The sequence below is a fragment of the Drosophila suzukii genome, chromosome 3, assembly GCF_043229965.1.
Source record: "Drosophila suzukii chromosome 3, CBGP_Dsuzu_IsoJpt1.0, whole genome shotgun sequence".
NCBI classification, from domain to species: Eukaryota; Metazoa; Arthropoda; class Insecta; order Diptera; family Drosophilidae; genus Drosophila; species Drosophila suzukii.
Window position 1 is genome coordinate 20650970 of NC_092082.1, and position 25112 is coordinate 20676081.

General features: G+C 38.3%; 2 protein-coding genes and 1 non-coding gene across 5 annotated transcripts in view; 2 read left to right on the forward strand and 1 right to left on the reverse strand.

The window, feature by feature from the left end:
* Nucleotides 1-207: 207 nt before the first annotated feature.
* LOC108020135 (inactive ubiquitin carboxyl-terminal hydrolase MINDY-4B) lies at nt 208-4190 on the forward strand. Its single transcript, XM_036814861.3, has 8 exons — nt 208-427; nt 492-706; nt 797-965; nt 1676-1741; nt 1816-1886; nt 2000-2153; nt 2218-2289; nt 2571-4190. Exons 1-8 carry the CDS (start codon nt 371-373, stop codon nt 3108-3110), a joined length of 1344 nt encoding a protein of 447 aa, XP_036670756.2. The 5' UTR covers nt 208-370; the 3' UTR covers nt 3111-4190.
* A 260-nt stretch (nt 4191-4450) lies between these two features.
* GlcAT-P (Glucuronyltransferase P) overlaps nt 4451-25112 on the reverse strand; it is a 31387-nt gene continuing 10725 nt past the window's right edge. For 2 of the 3 annotated variants that reach the window (XM_036814858.3, XM_036814857.3), the window contains 7 exons: nt 19006-19036; nt 18332-18854; nt 16810-17280; nt 13284-13470; nt 13013-13170; nt 12041-12331; nt 4451-5836 (listed from right to left, as the gene is read on the reverse strand). In XM_036814858.3, coding sequence (XP_036670753.3) covers nt 5723-5836; nt 12041-12331; nt 13013-13170; nt 13284-13470; nt 16810-17280; nt 18332-18523 — 1413 coding nt within the window. In that variant the 5' untranslated portion in view covers nt 18524-18854; nt 19006-19036 and the 3' untranslated portion in view covers nt 4451-5722. The remainder of the gene's footprint in view (nt 5837-12040; nt 12332-13012; nt 13171-13283; nt 13471-16809; nt 17281-18331; nt 18855-19005; nt 19037-25112) is intronic. The other variant, XM_036814860.3, reaches the window with a different exon arrangement.
* TRNAD-GUC (transfer RNA aspartic acid (anticodon GUC)) lies at nt 20793-20864 on the forward strand. The gene has a single exon. It is a non-coding gene; the product is annotated as a tRNA-Asp (tRNA).

The following is a 25112-nucleotide window of genomic DNA, read 5'->3' on the forward strand; positions in this document are numbered from 1 at the left end:
TTTTCTATACTATTATAAGAATTACCAAGGCATAAATATTTTTAATAACTAAATTTAAATAATAAATCATAAGCTACCTTATCAAATTTAAACTCTCGAACTGCATTTCCGTTCCACTGTAAGTAACTGCCACCTGACTGGCTTCTGTTTAGTTGCGCATACGCCCCGTGCGCCCACGGCTAAATATGAAATTAAAAATCCATGCTGAAGTGTGAAATGCCTAGGAGCTGTCTGCCGTGCCACCTCCAAAGCCCAGCTGAGGCTCGAGTTGGAGCCCGGAACCGTGCGCGGCGAGAAATCATTCGCCAACGAGTCGCAGAGTGGAGCAAAGGTCTCTAGCGGAAACGGAAATCAGCAGCTAATTAGAAATATGAACAAAGACTTCATCACGCAGGGCGGCACGCCCATTACCACTGACCTGGCCACGGTAATTAGAAGTCATCCGGACGCAAAACGCGACTTGATCCTGCACATTTTGTGTTCTCGTTCAGGATCTGCGCAACCTGGTTTTCGGTACCGCCGCCATTCCTATGCGAGCCGAATGGCTGCAGACGTCCTTTGTGTTTGGCGCTCCGAAGGAGGAGCTGGCCTACGGCCTCCGTTCGCCCCGGAACGCTACCCGTGGCCTCTTGTCCGTCGTCCAGGGATTCGTTCTGAAGTATCTCCTTTTTGCCCGGAAGACCAGTCGCGTCGCTTCGCTTACCGAGTGCGTTTCCCTTGCCATTTCCGTTTCCGGTTTGGCTTAGTGCGCGTTTGAGTGGGTTATCCAGAGTGCTTGTGTGTATTTCCGTTTCAGCCCGCTCCTGGCCACCGCCGAGATGCAACGAGAGGCCCTGTTCTGCGCCCTGCTGGAGATCCTGCGCACCATCTCGGACAAGGGCAAGGTCACCATAGTGCTGCCGTCGGAGGACGAGGTGTTCGTGGAACACAGTGCCTGCTATTTCCACGACTCCGTCACCGAGAAGGTAGGTATCGATATTTCATAACACAGTCGACCTTGCAGAACTCGAACGTTCATATACCAAGAAAAAAATTGACTTACAACTATATTAAATTAGAGAAAAAATATTGTTAAAATTTTTTTTGGGAGTTGACACGTTAGTTATTAATTATAATTTGCTTAACACAACAGCCTTTTGGTCAATTTAGAACTGCAGCAAAATATTTCGTTTACGCTATAGAGAAATTCGAGTTATGGAAGTTAGACTTACGAAGACTCAAAGATATGTTCGAGTTAGGTAAAAATCAAATGAGCGAAGTTATAGAAGCTTCAAAGTGTAAAGCTGTGCATATGTGTATAATAATACGCAATCTTACTAATTTTGAAATAAAACATTATTTTAAACTAATATTAACAGGATTTCATAAAATAGATGTCTGCTCCATCTTACAGATCTTTTATTAGGTGTGAATATTAAATTAACAAGATGCTTAAGATTTATTACAAATGCGTATTGTTTTAGTACTACACGGTTTTTAAATTCTATAAGATGTTGAGTACAACATTCTTAGGGATATTAGGCAGTGGATATACATTTGGATATTTATTAAAATATACAATAATTTTTGGCAGGAAAGTGCTATTTTAGAGGTTAAAAACTAATTAAATATATTTTGTAAATATTTTCAAATTATAAAATTTCCATCAAAAACCTGTCCCAATAATCCTTTGCAGCTCTATGTTTTCACACTGTCACCCAACGAGGAGTTGGAATACTTTATGAAGCGAAATTTCAAATACGTAAGACCCAGAAAGTTAACTCCTTACATGCTCAGCTATTTGATCAAACAGTTTGCACTTAACCTGCCTTAAAGTTTACAGAGGAGGAGACCCCGGGCACCCTGCTGTTTCTTTATAGCGCCGTCCTCACGCGATCCATGGGAAAGTAAGACTGGCCCCAAGTGTCTGTATAAGCAAATACTATCCTCTGTGTCGGAGACCTCTCATAATCCATTAAAATTTACCTTTCGGCGGTGAATACTTTCGCATATTTTTCAGAGTTCGCACGGACCTGGACTCCGCGAAATCCGCGCCCCTGACATCGAGCAATCACGAGGAGGGCTCCCTGATGATTGTCACCCTGCTGCTGACGGGTCGTGCCACGCCCTATATTCACAATGGTGTTGTAAATGTGGGCGACGAGAGTAGCTATGTGGGTACCAAAAATCAGAGTAAAACATCCTTTAATGGCAATGAATGTACTTTTGTTTTTCCAGGCGGTTCCACAGTATGGAGTCCTTAAACGTTGTATGATCGGTCTCCTGCTCTGGGATATCGAGTCGGCTAGTGTATGTATCTTTACACATTTCAAAAGTATTTCTTGAGGAACACTTAAATCTCAAAAACTTTAATCTCCAAAAATTGATATGAGATAATATTTACCTTTCAAAAAACTAAAGTTAAGATTATTTATTCTCTTTCACCTTTGTAGTGCTGGTCTGGTTTTGTATTCAAATTATTTCCAAATATGATCAAATTATATAGCTTGTAGTAGTTCTATTAGTTTGTTTTCCTGATTTTCACTTTTTAATTGTTGTAAGTATATCATCTTATTGAATTTCTTCGGCAGGCTGCGGTTAATCAGTCCCGCCAGCCGGGTTCCCGCCTGAAGACGCCCAACTACCCCATCTGGATAACCAGCTGCACGGGCCACTTCGGCGTGATCTTCAACAAGAATCCGGACCTGTTGCGCAACTACCATGCTGAGTCGCGGTTCGACGTGAACTACTACAGCTGCTCGGGCCACCAGATCCTGATGACCATCGACAATCGCACCTACAACGAGCAGGCATTGGTCATGTTGGAGCGGCAACCAATCACGCCGGAGAGTACCTCGATGTCCGGAAAGGAGGAGGGCGGGGGCGCAACGTCGCCAACGGCCGTTTCCGGAGGAGGAGGTGCTGCTGCCGGCGGCGGTGTGGGTGGCGCTAGCGGCGGTGTTGGTGGTGCTGCTAGTGGCGCTAGCGGTGGTAACGATGTGGTCGCCAAGGAGGAGTCGACGCTCAACACGCCGTTGCAGCGTCTGATTCATACCAAGTGGGAAGAGGCAACTATAAGCTTTCACGTGCAGCCATCGATGTTGAGTTATCTTTTTAGTACCACTCAGTAGAATGCAGGATCCGAAAGGGTTGTAGGAACTCCTTTGCTAAAGTGAGACCGATTCACATTCGAGGGCAAGAGATATCATCAAAGAGTAGTTAGATCGGGACAAGCCATTGGTACTAGTTTTTGTTGAAGCTCATTAAAATGGGTAGAACATGATTAGAAACAATATTTTTTTTGAGATCAGATGAGTTTTAAAAATATTATTTTAAAATTAAATTAATTATATAACAGACAAGGTTTGTTAGCTATAGTAACAAGGTAATACAAATTCAAGATTTCATTTTAACTTTAGATATTTTACATTTTAATTGACTTCACCACAATTCATTTAAGCATGTAAGCTTGTTATGTTGTCTCTTGATCTATGATATAAATCGACTTTCTTGGCGAATGACCAATGCACCAATGAATTTAAACGCCTATTTATATCCTCTTATGGATATAAGCTGTTTTTATTCACATACCAAACAAGTAAGTTCCAAACGCAAAAAACATTGAAGGCCCTGAAGATTAAATATTTTACCAGATTATTCATATTATAAGAGAAGTTTATTAAAAAATATCTATTAAACCTAGAAATAGGGGTTTGACAAACCCCAAAACATAGATTTAAATACTTACCAGACTAGCGCCATATAATGTAAGCTTACTAGATGATGCACAAGATTATAGTTTAGTTCGCACACATTTTAGTAGAATTCTACTGTTGCTGTCTATCCGATGGACTACCATTATTGGTATCTTAAAAAGATATAAGTGGTCGAAGATCAATACATCGAACCATAACAGCGATGGTAAATACACGTAAAATATTCCAAGTATCTGATTAATGCGAACGAGCTAGGGCAGATTTATGAAAAGTTGCACAGCCTTCAAAAATCTGCCTGGATGAGGCCTCTCTTTACGAGAAGAGCGACTACGGGACTCTAAACCAGTTGATTGATGCTGCCGCCTGGAGCCACTAGACGATATAATATTATCAAATTTTAAGTAGATCACCAACATGCTTCGATTACTCCAACCGCACTTTTCGACATTGTCAAGTTCCTTTTCGAAATAAACACTCTTGTACAACCTCTGTGAATCCGGAAAAAGTATTCTATAGTTTCTTGAGGGGGAGGAATAAAACCATTCACTGATTACTTTGAAAATGTTTAAGAAAAGTTTATCAATTTATTGAAAGGTATTTGTATTTCTTTAAAAATGATTGAAGTTCCTTGCTATAAGTCCTGTCAGGTTTAAACATTGTATGTGGGTTACTTGAATAAGAGAATAGTTTTAGACGTATTTCTGTATCTTTAGTATTCATTGAAACATTTTGAGATATTCTTGAAAAGGTTTAAGTTGATTTTCTTATGAGTTCATCAAGACTCGGTTGTTATTTATTTTTGTAAGATTTTGTAAGTACCTAACTAATTGCTTTGCGGCTTATCGTATTCCATATTCAATTGTATAAATTGTATAAATTTCGTAATACCATTTGTCATAGTTTCCTCGCATCCCTGCGCTTCGCCCTGCTCTTGCGGGACGTGTAAAATTTGGTTACAATATTTTGTGATTATTATTTACATGTAGGCGATTTCAGTGCAGTTCATAACTTCAATATAAATTTCTTTGTAAACTTAACTTAGCGTACTTATGAGTAGTGACAAAAAGTTATGCGTTGGAAACCCGTTTCGGAAAGAAAATGCATATCTTAAGCATACAAAGAGTTCTCGTTCAACAAAATATCGTGCGGCGCTTAGAATGAAATTGATTTTGCCAAACTTTTGAGCCATTCAGTCCCATTAGCAGGACCCATTACAATGTTTAAACTGTGTCCCCTTCCGCCTGCTCGTATCCAATTTAGCCTCGTGCAATTTTGGTGAAGCACGCGATTTGGATTCTCCGGGGAAGGAGGCTCATCCGTGCACGACTTATCTGTGCCACTCGCCTCGAACATCCATCCATATGTCGACATGCATTATTGAAACGCTTGCCCCGGTTTCAGGAGAATTCGGGGAAATACCTTCTTGTTGACACCTTGCCCTAATTGATTGCTGATGTGGTTCAGGCCTTGACCTCGCACGAATCCTACGGACGGAGTTGGAGGTCCCGGCTGTCACAGGTGATTTAATTTCCCCAAGGGAACGGTGAGTGCAGAACTTTGGGGGCCTTCTTCTTTGGTCTAGGAACATCTTATCCAATTCGTTGCTGAAGTTTGCTTTTATGGGTGGTAAATCCGTTTCAACTTAGAGCGTAAACAAGTTTAAGCTTAAACTAAGCATTGCGATTATTTACAAAATAGTCGTGGACGCTGCGATATGATACAATACGTTACTTAAGGTAAGATTAGGAGTGTATATGGTACGATTACGTGTAAGGGGTCAAACAAAGCCTACGGTGCATTGAATTATCATAGAGGGGTGTGCGCTTAGAGCCTAACTACTCGTATGATTATGGTAGTAATGTACACCGACTAATGATCTGATCAAATCTGATTGGTTTCTCCGTGCGCCGGGTTGTACCTGTACAACCCGCCAGAGCCACGGTCAAAATGGGAGCGATCCACTGTGTCTGTATGGAGACAGTGGGCTCCGCTGGCTAAGCCTAACTAGCTAACTACAGTCAGTATCCCTATGGGCGCACCAGCAGCTTGTCTATGTGCTCCAGGTTCGTGTTCTTGTAGTGCGTCCTGTTCAGCGCCTGGGCAGGCGCGTTCTTCTTCGTCTGTGTGTGCCACGTGAGAATCTGAAGTGAAGAAATCATTATCTTATTATTATTTTATTATTAATTATTATTATTATTATTATTATTATTATATTTATTAATATTAATAATGTGACTCTGGTAAAATAATGTGAAGATATCATTTTAGTAGAATAAATTGTTGAAGCTATTTTGTTTCTTATTAGGTCTTTAAAATTGTTTATCTATTTAATAATATTCGTTTGACCATAATAACGGCTTTGTTTTAAAACATACCGAAGGTTCCACGACTATGTAACAAATCATACATATTTATAATTGTCTTTTTGTCCCATTGACCTTTAATTAATTTTTACCCATTCCCTTTTCGTCGTTGCCCCAGAGAGCTACTTTTTCTTCTTGTCAAATTGTCTTTATAAAAGTCATTTGAAATGTATTCTTAATGAACTTCATTAGACGAGCGAAGGTATGTTGATAAAATTGCTGTCAGAAGGGCGACACAGAACGGAAACAATCTATTTTGTCAAAATGTTTTTTGTGACAAAAAGAGTGCCCGAAATATGATCAGATTTAATTAAAAGAGTACCCCGGTGCAAAATTAGAAGAGTTCCTAACCGGTTCCTGATAGGCCGATAACAAATTTGCCACTCGCCAATGGCGCGAGCCAATATTTCCGTGTTTGGTCGATTTGGGCAAGAAACATACATTCATTCATATGACAAAGTTATCATTGGCAAAATTGTATGATTGATGAATGAACTCGTTAAGTAAAGTGTTTATAGTACCCTACATTTCCGCCTGATAAGTTTGTATTTATACCCGTTACTCGTAGAGTAAAAGGGTATACTAGATTCGTCGGAAAGTATGTAACAGGCAGAAGGAAGCGTTTCCGACCCCACAAAGTATATATATTCTTGATCAGGATCACTAGCCGAGTCGATCTAGCCATGTCCGTCTGTCCGTCTGTCTGTCCGTCCGGATGAACGCAAGTTTGTTTCAGCAGAGTGCCACGCCCACTCTAACGCCCACAAACCGCCCACAAACCGCCCAAAACTGTGGCTCCTACAGTTTTGATGCTAGAATAAAAATTTTAACTGAAATGTATTGTTCTCATCAATACCTATCGATTGACCCAAAAAAAAATTTGCCACGCCCACTCTAACGCCCATATCGCTTAAATCTGTATTCCGCCGGTAGATGGCGCATTTTAATCTCGCTTTGCTGCTTGCATATCTCCATATAGCTGAGTAACGGGTATCTGATAGTCGAGGTACTCGACTATAGCGTTCTTCCTTGTTTTAGCATTTACTCGTAGCGGAAATGTATGGATTTATCTATAATCAGGATCGATAGTAGAGTCGATTTAGCCAAGTTCGTCTGTCACCTGGCGCCATCTGCAGGCATATTTATTTTGAAATACTTGAAGCACACTCCTGATTTTTTTCCATTCAAGCTTTTTGTTGCTGCTCTTATCCGATATACAGCTACTAAAATCCAGATAATTGCTGATACCACTATTTAAACACATCTCTCAATTTGTAGCACTGTGACATATCTCAACAAATGGCATTTCGAGATAGACGCGTTTATTGTTTTCAAGTGTGATAGCGGTCACACTTGTAATTTAAATAAAACAAGGAAGAACGCTAAAGCTGAGTGCCTCGACTATCAGATACCCTTTACTTAGTTAAAGGGAGCAAAAAGGAGATGGAGATTTACAAGCAGCATCGCAGATTGCAAAGCGCCACCTACACGCGATTTCAATATATGGAATTGTGGGCGGCAGACAGATATCAGCGTTTTAAGCGTCAGAGAGGGCGGCAAACTTTTTTAGGTAAATCGATAGGTAGGTACAGCATCAATGTATTTCAGTAAAAAATTTAAAGGGACACTCAGGGAAAAACACCGTGCTAAAAACAAGTACAAACAGCCTTGGTCTATGAAAAATTGTATGCTTAACATTTAAGAACGTTCGTGGTCAAAAAATTCTCATATTGAGCCATTTTTGAATTTTTAAGGTCTGCCAACTCTAATATTTCCCAACTGTTTATTATGAAAGTACTCGGTATACATATAAGGCGCATAAATTAGACATTGTTAATGCCCGTGAGCGACATGTCGTAAGTAAACTTAAAATATTAATATTACTTATATATATCTCGTTTACTTCGTTAAAGTTTCCAATACTTATTTCTCTAAAGGGCATAAAATTAAAACTCACTTAAATTTTATAATATATATATATTGATTTAAGAATTATTCGTCCTTAAATCATGCCTGCAACTTTATTATGAATCGTTCTAGTTTTTAGTCCAAATATGACTTGATTTAAATATATTCATACTTGATTGAAGACCGAAAAGTTCTTAAATCTAGTATTTTCGGTCTTGAAAACTCGTGCTCAAAAGTAGTATTTTGTTCTCAGGTTCTGTATTTTTCATGCTTGGCGAAGTTTTGGCACCGAAAATTCACTCTTTTTTAATGCACCTGAAACATGCACCTAGGGTTGTACCCAGATGTGCCTTGGGTTGCATCCAGATGTAGCTTTTACTTAACTACGACTGAAAAACTGGAAAGAAAAATCGCATTTTTGACTAAAATTTTTTCGCCCTCAAAATTAACTTTTGGCTGCTATAAAAAAACTGAACGACAGATCGAGGAATGTCATATCCCGTTGAGATCGTTGCTTAATTTCCAATCCATTGGCATACAAACCTGAAAATTTTTAACTTTTCTAATTTTTCGCAAAAAAAGACGATGCACCCCCTTACAAAAAATGGGAACATTTGTCAAAAAATAAATTTTCCTTAAAGTAATTGGGATCGTTAGCAGAGGTAGCAAGCTCTTCAAAACTGTCGGTCTTTTAGCGGTACGCCTTGATTTGACTAAACTACGACTGAAAGACTGGAATGAAAAATTGTATTTTTGACTAAAATCTGAATTTCGTATTTGACCAAAATCGTATTGACCAAAACACCTAGGGTTGCACCCAGTTGTACCTAGGATTGCACCCAGATGTACCTAGGGTTGCACCCCTTACAAAATCGGAATCCTATTTTTTCGTCCTAGGATTGCACCCCTTACAAAATCGGAATCCTATTTTTTCGCCCTCAAAACTCACTTTTTTGATGGGTTGCATCCAGATATGCCTAGGGTTGCACCCAGATGTTCCTAGGGTTGCACCCCTTACAAAATCGGAATCCTATTTTTTCGCCCTCAAAATTCGCTTTTTGGCTGCTATAAAAAAACTAAACGTCAGACGTCCATTTCATTGGCATTCAAACCTAAAATGGTTTAACTTTTCGCATTTTTCGCAAAAAAAGACGATGCACCCCCCTACAAAAAATGCGAAAATTTGTCAAAAAATAAATTTTCATTAAAGTAATTGGGATCGATAGCAGAGGTAGCAAGCTGTTCAAAACAGTCGGTCTTTCAGCAGTACGATTTGAATTTTACTTAACTACGACTGAAAAACTGGAAAGAAAAATCGCATTTTTGACTAAAATTTTTTCGCCCTCAAAATTAACTTTTGGCTGCTATAAAAAAACTAAACGTCAGATCGAGGAATGTCCTACCCCGTTGAGATCGTTGCTTAATTTCCAATTCATTGGCATTTAAATCTTTTCTAATTTTTCGCAAAAAAGACGATGCACATTTGTCAAAAAATAAATTTTCCCTAAAGTAATTGGGATTGTTAGCAGAGGTAGCTCTTCAAAACTGTCGGTCTTTTAGCGGTACGCCTTGATTTGACTAAACTACGACTGAAAGACTGGAATGAAAAATTGTATTTTTGACTAAAATCTGAATATCGTATTTTACCAAATTCGGAATCCTATTTTTTCGTCTTCAAAACACCTAGGGTTGCACCCAGATGTACATAGGGTTGCACCCAGATGTACCTAGGGTTGCACCCCTTACAAAATCGGAATCCTATTTTTTCGTCCTAGCCCTTACAAAATCGGAATCCTATTTTTTCGCCCTCAAAATTCACTTTTTTGATGGGTTGCACCCAGATATACCTAGGGTTGCACCTAGATGTATTTAAGGTTGCACCCATATGTACCTAGGGTTGCACCCCTTGCAAAATCGGAATCCTATTTTTTCGCCCTCAAAATTCACTTACAAAAAATGCGAAAATTTTTCAAAAAATAAATTTTTCTTAAAGTAATTGGGATCGTTAGCAGAGGTAGCAAGCTGTTAAAAACTGTCGGTCTTTTAGCGGTACGCCTTGCACCCAGTTGTACCTAGGGTTGCACCCAGATGTACCTAGGGTTGCACCCCTTACAAAATCGGAATCCTATTTTTTCGCCCTCAAAATTCACTGAATATCGTATTTTTGACCAAAATCGGAATCCTATTTTTCGTCCTCAAAATTTACTTTTTGGTTGGGTTGCTTAGGGTTGCACCCACATGTTCCTAGGGTTGCACCCAGATGTACCTAGGGTTGCACCCCTTACAAAATCGGAATCCTATTTTTTCGCCCTCAAAATTCACTGAATATCGTAGACCAAAATCGGAATCCTATTTTTTCGCCCTCAAAATTCACTTACAAAAAATGCGAAAATTTGTCAAAAAATAAATTTTCCTTAAAGTAATTGGGATCGTTAGCAGAGGTAGCAAGCTGTTAAAAACTGTCGGTCTTTTAGCGGTACGCCTTGCATCCATTTGTACCTAGGGTTGCACCCAGATGTACCTAGGGTTGCACTCTTACAAAATCGGAATCCTATTTTTTCGTCCTAGGATTGCACCCCTTACAAACGGTGTTGGGACACCCACGGTCCCAGAGGGTTTCCACTTATTTCAAGCTCTGGTTCACAGCATAGCTGAAATCTTTATTCAAATTCAAATGAGTTCACAATTAATCAAATTATTAACATTTTTTTCTTACACTTGTGGTTGCCGCTCTTTAACTTCTCATAGCATCATTTTCTTCTTGTTCTTACATTCCTAAGTTTTCCAATACTAACAATATAGAGATGGCACTGGCTAGCAGTGTTGAACAACTTAACAGTATTTTTAAACTAACAGACTTTAAATTCAAATAAATCGACTTTTTAAATTGGACAGTTAGCGTGCGGCTAAATCTTCTATTAGCCTCGCAACAAACGGAATCCTTTTTTTTCGCCCTCAAAATTCACTTTTTTGATGGGTTGCACCCAGATATACGTAGGGTTGCACCCAGATGTTCCTAGGGTTGCACCCCTTACAAGATCGGAATGTTTAACTTTTCACATTTTTCGCAAAAAAAAAACGATGCACCCTTACAAAAAATGCGAAAATTTAAAAAAAATTAATTTACTTAGGAATGAACCCAAATGTTCCTAGGGTTGCACCCCTTACAAAAAATTCTAAAAGTTTTAAAAAATTAATTTACCTTGGAATGCACCCAAATGTACCTAGGGTTGCACCCAGATGTACCTAGGGTTGCACCCCTTACAAAAAATGCGAAAATTTGTCAAAAATAAATTTTCCTTAAAATAAATTTTCCTTAAAGTAATTGGGATCGCTAGCAGAGGTAGCAGCTGTTCAAAACAGTCGGTCTTTTAGCAGCACGATTTTTTTTCTAGCACTTAAACGATCGTTAAAAAAATGTCACCAAATCTTTAGGGTTCCAAACTAACTCAAAAAGATTTCGGACTTAACAAAAACGAGGTTTGTGTACGTGCTAGTTTTTCTCGACGCCTAGTAGAGAAGTATTTTATTTCCTTACTTTTTTTTATTTTTATTAAATTTAAATTTAAGAACGGTGTTTTCATGAAATCGTGAAAAAATGTTCTTGATTTTTTCGTTCTTCTTTTTCTGGGTCAATTCATTTTTACACAATGCACATTGTTACACAACAAACATTTCTGCATCATTAACTCAGACTTATTAGCCATTAAATAAACGACTGGTAGTGGCTGTCATAACCTGACGATTTTGGGCAGCCGGGATAATAGATAGCCAATATGGTTCAGAAACGAGTCTGCTTGGCTGGCCTTTATGGATTTTTTTATTCCATCAAAGCATATGGCCGATATTTTGGCATAAACTAAAGCAATACAAGGTCATAACTGTGGTACAACTTGGTGTACTCATACCCCTTAACGTAGCAAAGAAATAACCAGACATATGAGTAATGGTTAAGTTAAAACTTTTTCATGTAAAATCATATGAGAATCATAAGAATAGTTAAAAAAAATTAATTAACAAGTATTTACTCTGTTAGTATTACTAGATAATAGATTATTTAACAGATTCACTTACATCTCGGCACTCGTCGGCCAGGAACTCGATTTCCGTATTGTCAAGTGGCGCCAGACTGCGGAGGAACCCGTCTTCCTCGTAGCCCGGCTTGAAGGGCATCTGGGCATTGGGTCGCTCCTTCAGGAACTTGACGCTCACTGCAAATCCGGCCATATCCACGGGGTATTTCCGACCTCCGATCCAGCCATCGTAATAGCCCACCATTTTGCCATCCTTAATTATGGGGCTGCTCACTCCGGTCTTTGTCACCAGGCCAACCGGCCACATGGCTACCTTGGTAGTGTAACGCATCTAGAGAAGGGAAATGAAATTTAAATTAGGTCGTCTTAAAGATTTTAATTTCAAGACCTTGGGATATAATACAACTCAAATAACTTGGGTTTTGAAATCATATTTAAATGAAATTTTAAGTGCCCAAAAGTATGCAGTGAATAAGGGATATTCGTTGTATATAATGAATTTCTAGAACTTATAAATATTATTATTTTTATTATTATCTAATGCTAACTTATGGTTAAAACTATAAGCTAACAGTGGGTTTATTTTTGAGCTATAGCAGCAAAAGGCCTTAAGCTCGAAAATAGATATAAATTTTATTGTTGCATACTTTTAGACACCTAAAACTACTTTTAAAAGTGATTTATGTGTACCCCTGTACATAGGAACGTTTCTAAGATTTACTTATATAATATTGCCCTTTATTCTGGGAAGAAAGCTACGATAGATTTAATTTATTTAAAATAAATTCAAATTGAACCAACCCTTATATACTGCTACAATTTAATTTCATTTGGTTAATATTCTACACAAAAGGTAAAACGATAGCTCTGATGTATCCCCATTGAATGGGAACGGGAATGAGAATTGACATCCTTTAACCCCGTAATTCGTGTAAATTGTGCTTTATGTACTCCTGGGTGGGTCAAGGGCCACGTTGCCCGCCCACCTGCTGCTCTGGCTGCTCCTGCCTACCTGCTCGAATATGCTAATGTCGTAGGTGTTGTCGTCGTCGGCAAAGTAGAGCACTCCCTCGGTGGCATGTTGGCGCAGATACTCGAGGCCCCGATTCCGATTGGAGACGCCACGCGGCTTGGCCCTCTTCGTCTGCTTGTACTTCTCGGGCATGGGTGCTACGGAATCGGAAGTGGAAATGGAAGTGGGTGTGATGTAGTGACTCGTAAATATCACTTGAATGTGTCCCGGACATGACATCGCATTCGGGGGCTGGGGAACCGATACTCACCCACCATGTACTCGTAGGGCACTCCGATCCGGTCCAGAGTGTGGCCCACCAGCGGGTTCGTAGCGTTGGCGTCCTCGATGACCAGCCAGAGCAGGTTCACCACGTGCTTTAAGGTATATCCCAGTCGGGTGAGCTCCGCCAGCTGCTCGGGTCGTCGGTAGGTGGGCGTGATTATGTACAGGGGCGGCTGCGGGTCGAGTTGATTTGAGTTGAGTGTCATTAGGTTATCTAACGCTGTGTACTACGGGGCGTATGTGTGCACTGCACTTGGACTGTTTAGCTGGGTGGTTGGGTGGTTGGGCGGCAGGGTGGCTGAGTGCCTCGTTAGGTGCCAGTGGGTGGTGCGTAATGCGGCGTGAGCTTCTTTTTATGAGCAATTATGCAAATTAATTTACAGCCCAATGACTTGACTAGGCGAAAGCGAGCCGGCCACATCCGCCCATTGCCGTAAGTCCGTGTGTCTAGGCTCTGGAGCAGCAATATGGGTCGCGTTTCGCTAGTCAAAGGCACTGGGAAAAATTGCACACTATTTGCCAAGGATCTTGTGTGAAAATTAAGGTTGCAAATAGTCAAGAGCTCAGTATGCTATTACTTATTTGTAAAAGAAAATGTTGGGATATTTTAAAATAATATATTTAAATGAAAATACATTAAATAATACTTTTTAGGTCAGTGTTTCCTAAATCCTTCGAGTTTCCTGACTAGGAGTTATTATAAAATTGATTATTTTAACATAATAAAGCTGATCCTTTTGTATTCTATTAAAATAAATGTAATGAACTTGAAAAAATCTCTATTTAAATAATAAAAGTAATCAATTTTTTCAGAGTGCACTCTCCAACACCCGTTCTAGATATGCTGTGCCTGTGAACTCGTGGCCCATTGAACGACTGACGTTGAAAATAAATAAACTGGCGCACTCACTTTACAAATTATCCATTGTTGACACACATGCACACCCACAACCCCATCCACATATTCACCCAGCACATGCAAGGCGGTGGAAAATTTATTTTAGCAAAATAAACTCAGATATTCCAATGTAAAGAGATAAAAGGGATGAAGGGGTATGGTGGGATGGCATGCAAATTAGCTCAGTTTTCACGATATCAGCTGATTTCATTTATTAGATCTCCTTCACATTGCTCATTTTCCATTCTATCGACTAAAACCATTTGAAAGATCATCTAACCGAAGCTTAAAATATTGTAGGACATGACACCTTTAAATATTCTCTTGTTAAAGGTTAGTATTCCTAGAGTTAGGATAGTTAATGGATTATAAACTTATAATGAGTAAATTATAGCATACATATTTGGACCCATATATTATCTTAAGATCGCTTGAGGTATCCCTAAAACCCCTTATCAGTTCGAAAACATATATACCAGGTGCAGAACCTTCAGTAGGCCTTTTAAACTAATAAGATTGACCGTTGACATTGAGTGCAGGGCATTGGAATCGCTGTTAGTGGATGCAACTACTAAATGACAGAAACCAACAAATGCGCGTGAATCTTTTCAATTGGCTTGCATTTTGTGTTTTGCATAAATCTGGAATCTAGATCAGTAACCACCCCCTTTTCAGTGGTCGCTTTCAATGCTGGTAATTTTTCTCTATAGGTATTTTTTCCCCAGTTGCAGCTGGATGCGGTTTTGGTTTTTCGGTTTTGTGTGCGCACTGGAGCAATTTGCAAATTAGGCTCATGCCAAGTGGTGAATGGGAATCTTTTTGTTTGCCACCAGTTGCAGGGGCACGCCGACAGTTAGCGAGGCTTGTTGGTTAATATAATGCATGTGATTAACCCAGAAATCGTGATACAGATAGCCGGCCACCAATTTGCACATGGTGGCCAACAAAAGTTGGTTAGATAAACAGCGCAATTTGTGCGGGTCATCGTCGCTTTGTGTTGCTTGCAATGTGAACTTGGTTGGTAATATATTCCTATATTCCCATTTAGGGTTTTAATGAGACCATAATTAGCGTGCGAGTGGCAAAGTTAGTTGGGTGAATGTAGAACACATTTGTCAGCTTGTTTGTTCTGGTTTCCGCTTAATTTAAATAAATGCGGAATTATGTTTGTCCAGTTTAGGCCAGAAAAAGTAATAAGTACGATATATCATAGCTTCAACAAACATATAAATGAGTTTTGCATCACCATTTAAATTTAACCTTTACAATTACTACACATAGAAAACTATCTAAGAAAATTGTTCTTGAATTGAGAACATTCGTTCTTAAAAACCGTGTAAGTACATTTTAATATCAATATAAGAACGAAATGGTGAGAAGAGAAAAGTTAAATTGAGTTTATTTAAGAACTTTTTGATAAGTATACACTAAGGACTGAACTAATAGTTTATTTGTACATACAATGTACTTAAATACCGCCAATTTAATTTGATTCTAGCGAAATAAAAACATTTTAAACTTAAAAATGTCGTTCTATTTTTCAACTCAGATGAGAACGTCACAATTTTCTCTGTGTATATTTACTTTAAATAATACTTGTTTATTCCAAAGTTAAAACTATTTCTTGCCAATCTTATTTTTAACTTTAAGCCACTTTTCCAGCACAATTTAAATACATACAACTACATCCATATGCCTTAAGTTTAGTACAGTAATGACTAGTATGCAACGCATTTGCGAGTGGCAAATGGCAATTAGGAAAATTGAAAAACGGGGTGAGGAAAAGCGATAAGCGAGCAAACCAGCAGGTGGCTGCGAGTATTGATAGGGCAACAAGTGCGACATCCAGTTATCGAATAATGACAGGCAGCCAGACACACAAACACTGGACAACACAGAAACACTTTGTACAGACATGCACACGACAAGTGAAATAATGAAAATAAAATGCAGATAAGCTCGAAATGCACTTCCGAAGATTAAAACAGAATAAGTGAAATGCGGGAGTAACGAGAGTTTAATAAGTTTGGTTAGCTATGGGTTTGCGAAGTTGGGGCCACTGAGAGGAAACGTATACCCAAAATCAAGAACAATATTATCGATTTCTTATCTACACTGTTACATTTTTCTAAAGTAAATATTGATTTTTAAAAACATTTTTGAATTAATGGTGATTTTAAATGAACACAAGTTTTAAGCGGGTTTTACTATATTATTGGTTATTAAAAATTTTTAAATGCTTGAAATTGGGGTATTTAAAAGCAACGGAGTACTGTTAAATATATTAAATTTGTTTCAAAGTTGAGGAACTTTGTTTGATTTTAGTAGAATTTTCATAGGTTTAAATTTTACTTTTAAATAATATTAAAATATTTTTGATTGTGTGAAAAACATACTAGAATTAACGTAGTTTTTTACCACATTTTAAGTATAAATATTATACTTATACTTATTTAAAATGGTTTTATAATTTGTGTTGATTGGGGTTTAATATTTTTTTTTTAAACACCGAAGTTAAGATAGTTTGCTTGACTTTAGTAAGGTATTTTCTCAGTGTAGTCCAGGTAAGGGGGGAAGTGCTCGGCTAGGATTATGATTATATCAAAATATTTACGGGCTCGGATGCGGCAACAAATGTTGGTCGAGTCTTATGGGCGTTTTCCTTGTGGGAGGCAGTGGGCGTGGCCGCCGCGGATGTTTTGGCGCTTGTTTTGGCTGTTGTTGTTGTCGTTGTTGCCAGCCCACTGGCTGTGGCTATGGTTGTTGTGGTTGTGCTGGTTGAGGTGCTTGAGGTCCTAATGCCCGCAGTCTTTCGATGGCCACCCACCGATCCCGATCTTAGTTGCGATGACGAAGACATAAATGTGGGTGTGGTGGCCGCTAATGAAACCATGCGGATGGAGGCGGAGGATGCACCCAGCTTTTGGCCCACTGTGCCAGCTGCTGTTGTTGTTGTTGTGGTTGGTGCTGTTATTGTGCTTGTTGTTGTGGATGGGTTAATAGTGTTGGAGGAACTATTGGCCATTAGCAGGGAAATGGGTGACCACAAGTATGAGGCGATATATGACGATGATTTCTCTTGATGCTAAATATTAGTCGGCAAGGATGTTGTTATTCAAGGGTTCAGAGGAAATAGAACAAGAACACATGGAAAACATTACAATAGTATTTATTCTAGTTAATTAAAATTAATATTAGAAGGCTAGAGATAAAGGGTTTTGTTAGGTGATTTTGGGATGCCAGTCAGGTACAGTTATTATTTGGTTTACTTTATTTCAAGCACGTATAACTCCAATTATAACCCTCATCTTAGCACCATAACTTAGCACCTGCGGTATTACTTCGTGCTTATAGCTCTTTACGTTGCTATCTGTTTTTTATTGGAGTCAGCAACAAGTAACATATGGTACATAAACTGTACAGATGTACTTTTTTATTGTTTCCTGTTTTTGCACATGATTCTCTAGGTTTTCCCAAATATGACAAAGCTTTGTTATCTTAATGGATAACGCTTCGTATAACTTATTCACATATTTTTGGTACTTTTCATAAAGATAAGAAAGAAATCATTATCTATTCACACGCTGTATGTGTAGTCTAAAATTTAACTAATAGATACCATTAAAAAGCCTTCGATTTTGGAAGCGAGATATGCGATATTAATTAAATATTATTTGGGCGCCGAAAAATTTCCAAGAATTTCGATTCCATTAATTATATTAAAACGACACACTTTTTTCGCTTGCCGAGGTTAGATAAGATTATTAAATTAGTGAACCCCCCTTGACACCGATACAGTGAAACAGATATTATGGCGCATGTGGTGCAATATGTTATTTTTATTAGTAGGGTGCATTAGGAAAAGGACAAATGTTAATACAAAAATTCATTTAAGTAATAGGGAGCAAAATCTAATTTTTCTACAGTTTTTTTCATTACTATTCAAGACATCATGCTATTATACCACCTATCTTTTTCATATTTAAAAAAAATATACCATATATGGTATTCCAATTTGTTCTAGATTTTTTTACTATTATTTGAGATGTCATGCTATAATGCACCCTACCTTTTAATGCTTATTTTGTATACCAAAATGTTTGATCTATTTTCTCCCAGTGCATTTGCAGACTCACCTTGACGACGTCACTGGCGGCGAAGGGCTCTTGGGATATGTGGTACTGATAGAGAGCCATGTAAATGCAGGTGGTCAGAATGAAAATGGTCAGGTACATTTTGATGGATTTGCCCAGGGACATCTTGCCGCTGCCGTGGCCACTGGCATTGATCCCACTGTACATGGTGAGATGGGTGTAGTTGCCCTTCATCCTAGTCGCCGTATCCGTTTCCGGTTGCCCCAGAGTTCCAAAACAACCGCTGTTGCACTTGCAATATATATTGTGATGATTTCTTTCGTGTTGGCCGCGTCACTCTACGTTGGTTTTTTGATTTCATTCGTTCGCTTTCGAATTTTATATGATTTAGCTCTGGCCTTTTATTTTTTCGTCAACTCTGCTGTTTCGCTGCCTTTGCGGTTTTGATTTATTTTATTTCATTCCATTTACTGGCTTTCCGATTTCTGAGCCGAGCGGAAGGGGCGGGACGGAGGCGGGGCGGGACGGTCGGCGATAGGGCGTGTATCTCGGTACGCAACGAGTTCTGAAATTGTATGGTTATTATGTGTTTTCTGCTTTTATCACACTTGCGGCCTCTATGTATCCATATGGGTTCATATACTAGGCAGCGATATCAGTTTGGTGAATGGTTTGCTTGTTTTACATATTTGGTTGATAGTAAAACTTAGACTTACAATTTATACAACTATTCGGGGCATCGGAAACCTGAAAAGAGTGTAGAAACAAAATGCGAATTTAATATGGTGAATAAATTGCTTAAAAAAACTTATAAATAATTTATCTTTACTGTGCAGAAAGCAACAAAATTGACTATTGCTTATCAGCTATCTTTGTATAAACCAAAAAGAGGAGTACACATTATTGCACTAGCTATAGCTACATATCCATCAATCTTGATTTTTTGCTTGACGCCAGCGAATTTTGGTTGATAAAATATTTATTTGTGATCAATCAAAGATAAAATATAATTTGTTTTTGCTGCAACCACCGATATCATATGATAACTTAAAAACAGAGCTTAATTTTATATTAAACTAATTTTTTCAAAGTGTTCAGGTCGTTATTCTGAGTTACTTTTACTGAATTTATATGTTATTTGATTATAATGCAATTTGCGAATTATATCGCATTAAACGGTTTTGATAAGAATCTTAGAAAAGCTTACAGGCCTGTAGGCCAATAGAAATAAACGTAAGCCCTTACGCAGTATATTGTCAAATGGCAATAAATCTAGAATGGTTCGGAAATGAAACGCTTATCAATAGACTCTAAGTCTATTCTAACATTGGCTGCTTATCGTGATAATGTTTTTATAACCTGCATAAGAATTATTATCATTTAAAGAATTTAACCTACTCAATGTTTAAAGGAAATGGGCGGTTTCTTCAAAAAGCTTCCTAACCAAGCCCCAATTCGCTCATACTCAAGATATCTATTATATATTAGAACTGTCTGTTTAATAGGTTGCACTTTCCGCTGCAGTTCGGCTAATCACTTGTGCTTAAAGCAACGACCTCCTAACCGCGTCGACTGCACTTTCCACTCTCCCATTGTAATTTGCGCAAAGTTGTTAACAACTGCCTGGGGAAATAAGAACAAGGGAAAGGGGTCTATCAGCTGGTAACGGAAGTTGTTTTCCCCAGACCCAGGCACATACATATATATACAATTATATAGCACGCTTACGCTTGTGGTACTGGCGATTCTTACAGACTTTTCCAATTATGATGGGGCGCGGCTGTTGGGTCTCGCGTGTTGAAGCGTTTTAAAAACCATTTTCGCCGGTGTTGCCGCTGTTTTGATATGAAAGTTCAATGGCCAATTTGAAATGTGCTGCGCTTTGCATGATTTCAACAAAGTTGGGCGCCGTTTTGTTCTTCGCTTTAGTTTAATTTGGTTTTGTTCTGGGTTTTGTTTTGTATTCATTTCCATCTGCATGCAATTAAAGTGCAGCCGCGGTTACGGAAGTCATTTTGCCAGCCCTGTTGTTAGGCGATTCTCTACAGTTTAAGCGATTATCTTTGGGATACTATTTTAAATGGTTGAATTATATCATGATCACATATCAGGCATTAAGTGCATTTCATGTTAAACAATTCCCAGAGGGTATAATATAAATAAAAGCATCGCAGCAGATAAGATACGTTAAATTATCAAGCACAGTCTGTCAATTTTGACATCTGTTGTTTTTATCTTTAGATACTTGTACAACACGTCAATAAGTGATAAAAGATTTTATGGTATGAAGTAAGTGCCTAGACAGTCTAAGGTGTAATTGCATTATAGATGTCACCCAGATTACCAACCCAAGATATGGTTGTTTGAGTTCTTATCATTGCTAATGCTTATATTTAGATTGTTAAGTGCCAGAAATATGGTGCTATAAATTTATGTTGACACACAAAAACACATTTTTGAGAGATTTCGGACTCATCAAGATTGAATTGCCCGATTGTCAACATCCTCGATAGTATAGTGGTTAGTATCCCCGCCTGTCACGCGGGAGACCGGGGTTCAATTCCCCGTCGGGGAGATGTTTCTTTTTCTTTTAAATACTGCAAAGAAGAAGAAAATTTCGACTCTATAAAATTTATATTTTCTTTCTAGTGTGACATTTTTTAGATATCATAGGTACGAAATCTTTTTTATAAACATCGGACGACTATATCTGCCATAGGAAAGATCGAAAAATGTGTTTGTAAATAGACACAGGTTCCGCATATATACGGTTAAATATATGTATTACCTTTGTTCCATGATAAGAAATTAAGAAACCTATTTTGTGCTCAACCCAAAACACTTGTGTATCTTGAGAAATATTCCTAATCAAATTTAAATCCATTAGCAGGAATAAATATAGGAATTTGAATGCAAGTAAATTGAATTATGCTAGTTTTCAATTCCCCTGCAATAAATTTAAATTCCTGGCTCAAAGGCCTGACCAAAGCAGACCAAAGCACAAAATGCAATTATCCACAAATACTGCAAATCTCTTTATGCCCGTTGGCAGAGTTTTCAGACATGGCTCGGCTTTGGTTTTAATGAATAAACGGGTTGACCGAGCGGCGGAGCAGGATGTGCAGCAGGATCATGAACTGTGGCCGGTCGCCCGGAAATGGGAAATCATTTTGGAAAAACGTCAAAGCAAGTGCACAAATGAAAAATCTGGGCGAGAACAATTTAATGTCAGAACTTAACCCATTTACATGACAATTCCAGCACACCGAGGCCAACAAATAAAGCCGCAACGAAAAAGGAAACAACTGCAAATATATGTAGCCCGGCCAGACGGGAGGCCCATCAAACGGGCATGGCTGGGTGCACTGTGAAAAATTACCAACACAGGATATCTAAAATTAATTACTCTTCATTTTTAAACGTTACTAAACAAATGGTATAATTTCAACATCCTAGAATCGCATCAGTAGTATCGCAGCATCGCCAAAAATGTAACATTTTTATTTCACTATAAGATTAAATATATAGGATCTTTGCTATTTACTTCAAGTCTTTTTTCCGCGGTCTTGTTTTATTTATAAATCAATGAAACCTTCTAGAAACTTAATTAGGTAAATATTAGTTTCTCTTATCTAAAGAATTATTTGTAAAATTTTTTTAAAAGTTCTTGTAAAATAAAACCATGGTAAAGGATAATGGTAAAACGAAAACATCGAAAAAACATTAGGAATTACTTGGTAAAAAGATTTCCATTAAGTGAAAAATAAATAAAATTGCAAATGTGAAACTCCCTCTTAGATTGATATTGAATAAATCAATTGGCTATGATATATTTAAACAATTAACATCAAGAGACTATGATAAGTTCTTTCTCTGTAGCGTTGGGTGGGAGGTACAGAATAAAAACAAAATACCACACAAGTGGGTGCCAAGTGCTGACAGAGGAAAACCCGGAAAATGGAGGCGGGGTGGAGTTACGAGCGGGTCGTCACTGGAGTGGAAATGGAACACTCTGCCATTGCCAGGGTTATGGAGAGCGGCGTCGAGGAGCTGCACCGAGCACCAGGCTCTCGAGCACCCGGATGCCATTCGAGAGCGGTGCCAGGCCATGTCCTTGAATGGACGCAAACACCCACCCTTCCGCCTACCCATTCATACACCCACCCACGCACAGTGGGCGGCACCGTGGGTGGCGAGGGCTCAAACACGGCGGGGCACAAATGTCAGAGTGCAATATCACAATATTTTTCTTTATGTAATGTCTGAACTAAAGATGGTGCCATTTGTCACGTATCGCTGTCAACTCCTCCTCATCCACCCTGAATTATAGCAGAACATGTTGATAAACATGTTCTCGGTCATTATAAACAGTTTGCCTTAATTAATTAATGAAAGCAACGACTTTGAAAAGAGATTCATGAATGATGACAGCCAGAAATACTGGAACAGTATGTATAAAAAGGAAAAAACAACGGCATTTAAAAAGAAATTAAACAAGAAAGGAAGATAAATTCGGCAAGACGAAGTTGCTATACCCTTGCAGATCATTTCCTTGAAAGCATTGAAGGTTCAGAGCTTTACGTTTTTTAAAAAACGAAAAACTAAATAAACCAAAAAATTGTTTTTATAATGTTCCATTTCAATTAACCCCAATATGTTTGCCGAAAACGACAGATAAAGGTCTTTGTATTATTTTGACATTAACTATCCGATTGTTCCTATAGCAGCTATGAATATGATAAAGTTATACGATTTTTATAAATTTTATTCGAAATTCTTAAGTATTAAAATAATGATATTTTCAAGAGTAGAAGTTAATATGTCAAAAATCAATAAAGTTCCGACTTATAATAGAAAGAAGACTTTTGGGAAGGTTTCATTCCGATAGCTTTGAAACTGAGAGATTAGTTTGCGTAGAAACGGACGAAAATATATTTAGCTAGATCGACTCTAGTGTTGCTGATCAAGAATATATATACTTTATGGAGTCGGAAACGACTCTTTCAATGCGTTGCAAACTTCTGACTAAAATCATTATACCCTCTGCCGAGGAATAAAAAAACATTCATGTATAAATGAGTTTTTAATAAGTAAAGAAGCGGATTTAATTTTAAATTGTTAAAGAGAAAGTTTATTGAGACACACTGCTAGCCTACGATTAAGGATAACTTTAGTTTGAAAATACGATTTTAGCATCCCACAAAGCATTTTATAATTAAAGTGAAAACATGCTATGAACAACCATTCACGAATTTTTGCGGCGTGGCGGAATTCAAAGTGCTTTTTGAATGCTCGTTTTGCGGCAAGGACATTTAGGAGTTATTTGGAAATGGCAGTGGCTCTCCTTCATTTCTATTTTCTATCTCGTGCCATTCAATTTCGGCTTATTTCGGCCATAAGCGTCAAATGAAATGTCCCACTGTGGCGAGCCATCAAAATGACGTCGGCATCGCCATTTCTCTTTTTGCATCATTGTGTTGGTGCTCCAGAGAGTGTGTGTGTGTGTGTGTGTGTGTGTGTGTGTGTGTGTGTGTGTGTGTGTGTGTGTGTGTGTGTGTGTGTGTGTCTGTGTGTGTGTTTGGTTGTGGCAAAAACAATTGCATAACACCAGGGGCAAGTGCATTGTGGAGCCGTGTTGACTGACCAGCTAGTGAAATTTAATTTTGAAGATAAATGCTTGGCATTTTATCATATATTTTATCATGGGAGCACTTTTTTGATTAGCACTTCCCCAATTTATTACCAGTCTGGGGAATTTTAAGAATTTAAATACAAGAAGAAAAACTAATAAATATTGATACCTATTGTAAAAATAACTTGTTTTTCCAACATGCGTCTTGTGAAAAAATAGTTATGATTTATTTAAATGAAATATAGCTGTTTTGCTTACTTTTACGTCCCAAGAACTTTTTGCAAAACAAGGTGAAAGTTTACTGAGAGTGGCAAAAAATGCGCTTTGAAATGGCAGAGGTGATTGCAAGTTCTTTGCATTTTGATTTGTGTTGGCAGCTTTCGAGGAGCTTGAACTCGGGGACTTGACACATTGGCGTTACCCAAGAGCATGGCATTTATCTTAATGTGAGAGGGATTCAGGGATTTCCAGGACCCAGCGAGGGATATCCATAACCCCCAGCCAAGCGGCCACCCGCAAAAACATATTTCAAATTTAATGGATTAACGAACATTCCCGAGCGGAGGGAGGATTGAGGAGGCAGTATCTGAACGCCTTTATGGTCATGTGAGTTATAGTGCATAGAGTCATTTATATCCGGTTTGGTGGCAGCTCTCGAACGCAATCAACGGAAACGTGCCACAAATTCTTAAGAGTCGCGCTCCGGTGCTGCTTTATATTTTTCGGAGTCGCCTGCATTTCGTGCTTTATGAAGTGGGTAACTAAGTGCAAGTATGCAATCCATCAATATTGATGTATAGCATGTGCATTTAAATTTGAGCAACTTGCCTTTAAATATTTAAGGAAACAGTCAGTCACGGACTAAACGTGGCCAGGGTTCTTAAATGTAAACACTTCCAAATCAAACGAGCTTACAAAAAAATGTTAAGTACCTACTGTGAAAACCTGTAGATTTTAAATTAGAGAACTTATATTGAACATATATTTTCTTTCTAAATCGATAAATGCTAGCTTAAAATGTGTTGATCAACTGGATGTATCAAAAACATGCACTTGTTTTCACAATATTACCACACAAAACAATTCACGGGCAATCTATTCAATTAGTTTCGGTAACAATGTGTAGAATGCATTGCTCACGCTGAATATAACACGAAAATTAACACTTTACTTGCGAAAAATACTAGCGCT

Coding starts and splice junctions, on each gene's coding strand:
- LOC108020135 (XM_036814861.3), top strand. CDS start 371: ATGAACAAAGACTTCATCACGCAGGGCGGCACGCCCATTACCACTGAC. Junction 966..1,675: donor ACGACTCCGTCACCGAGAAG/GTAGGTATCGAT, acceptor AATCCTTTGCAG/CTCTATGTTTTCACACTGTC. Junction 1,742..1,815: donor TGAAGCGAAATTTCAAATAC/GTAAGACCCAGA, acceptor CCTGCCTTAAAG/TTTACAGAGGAGGAGACCCC.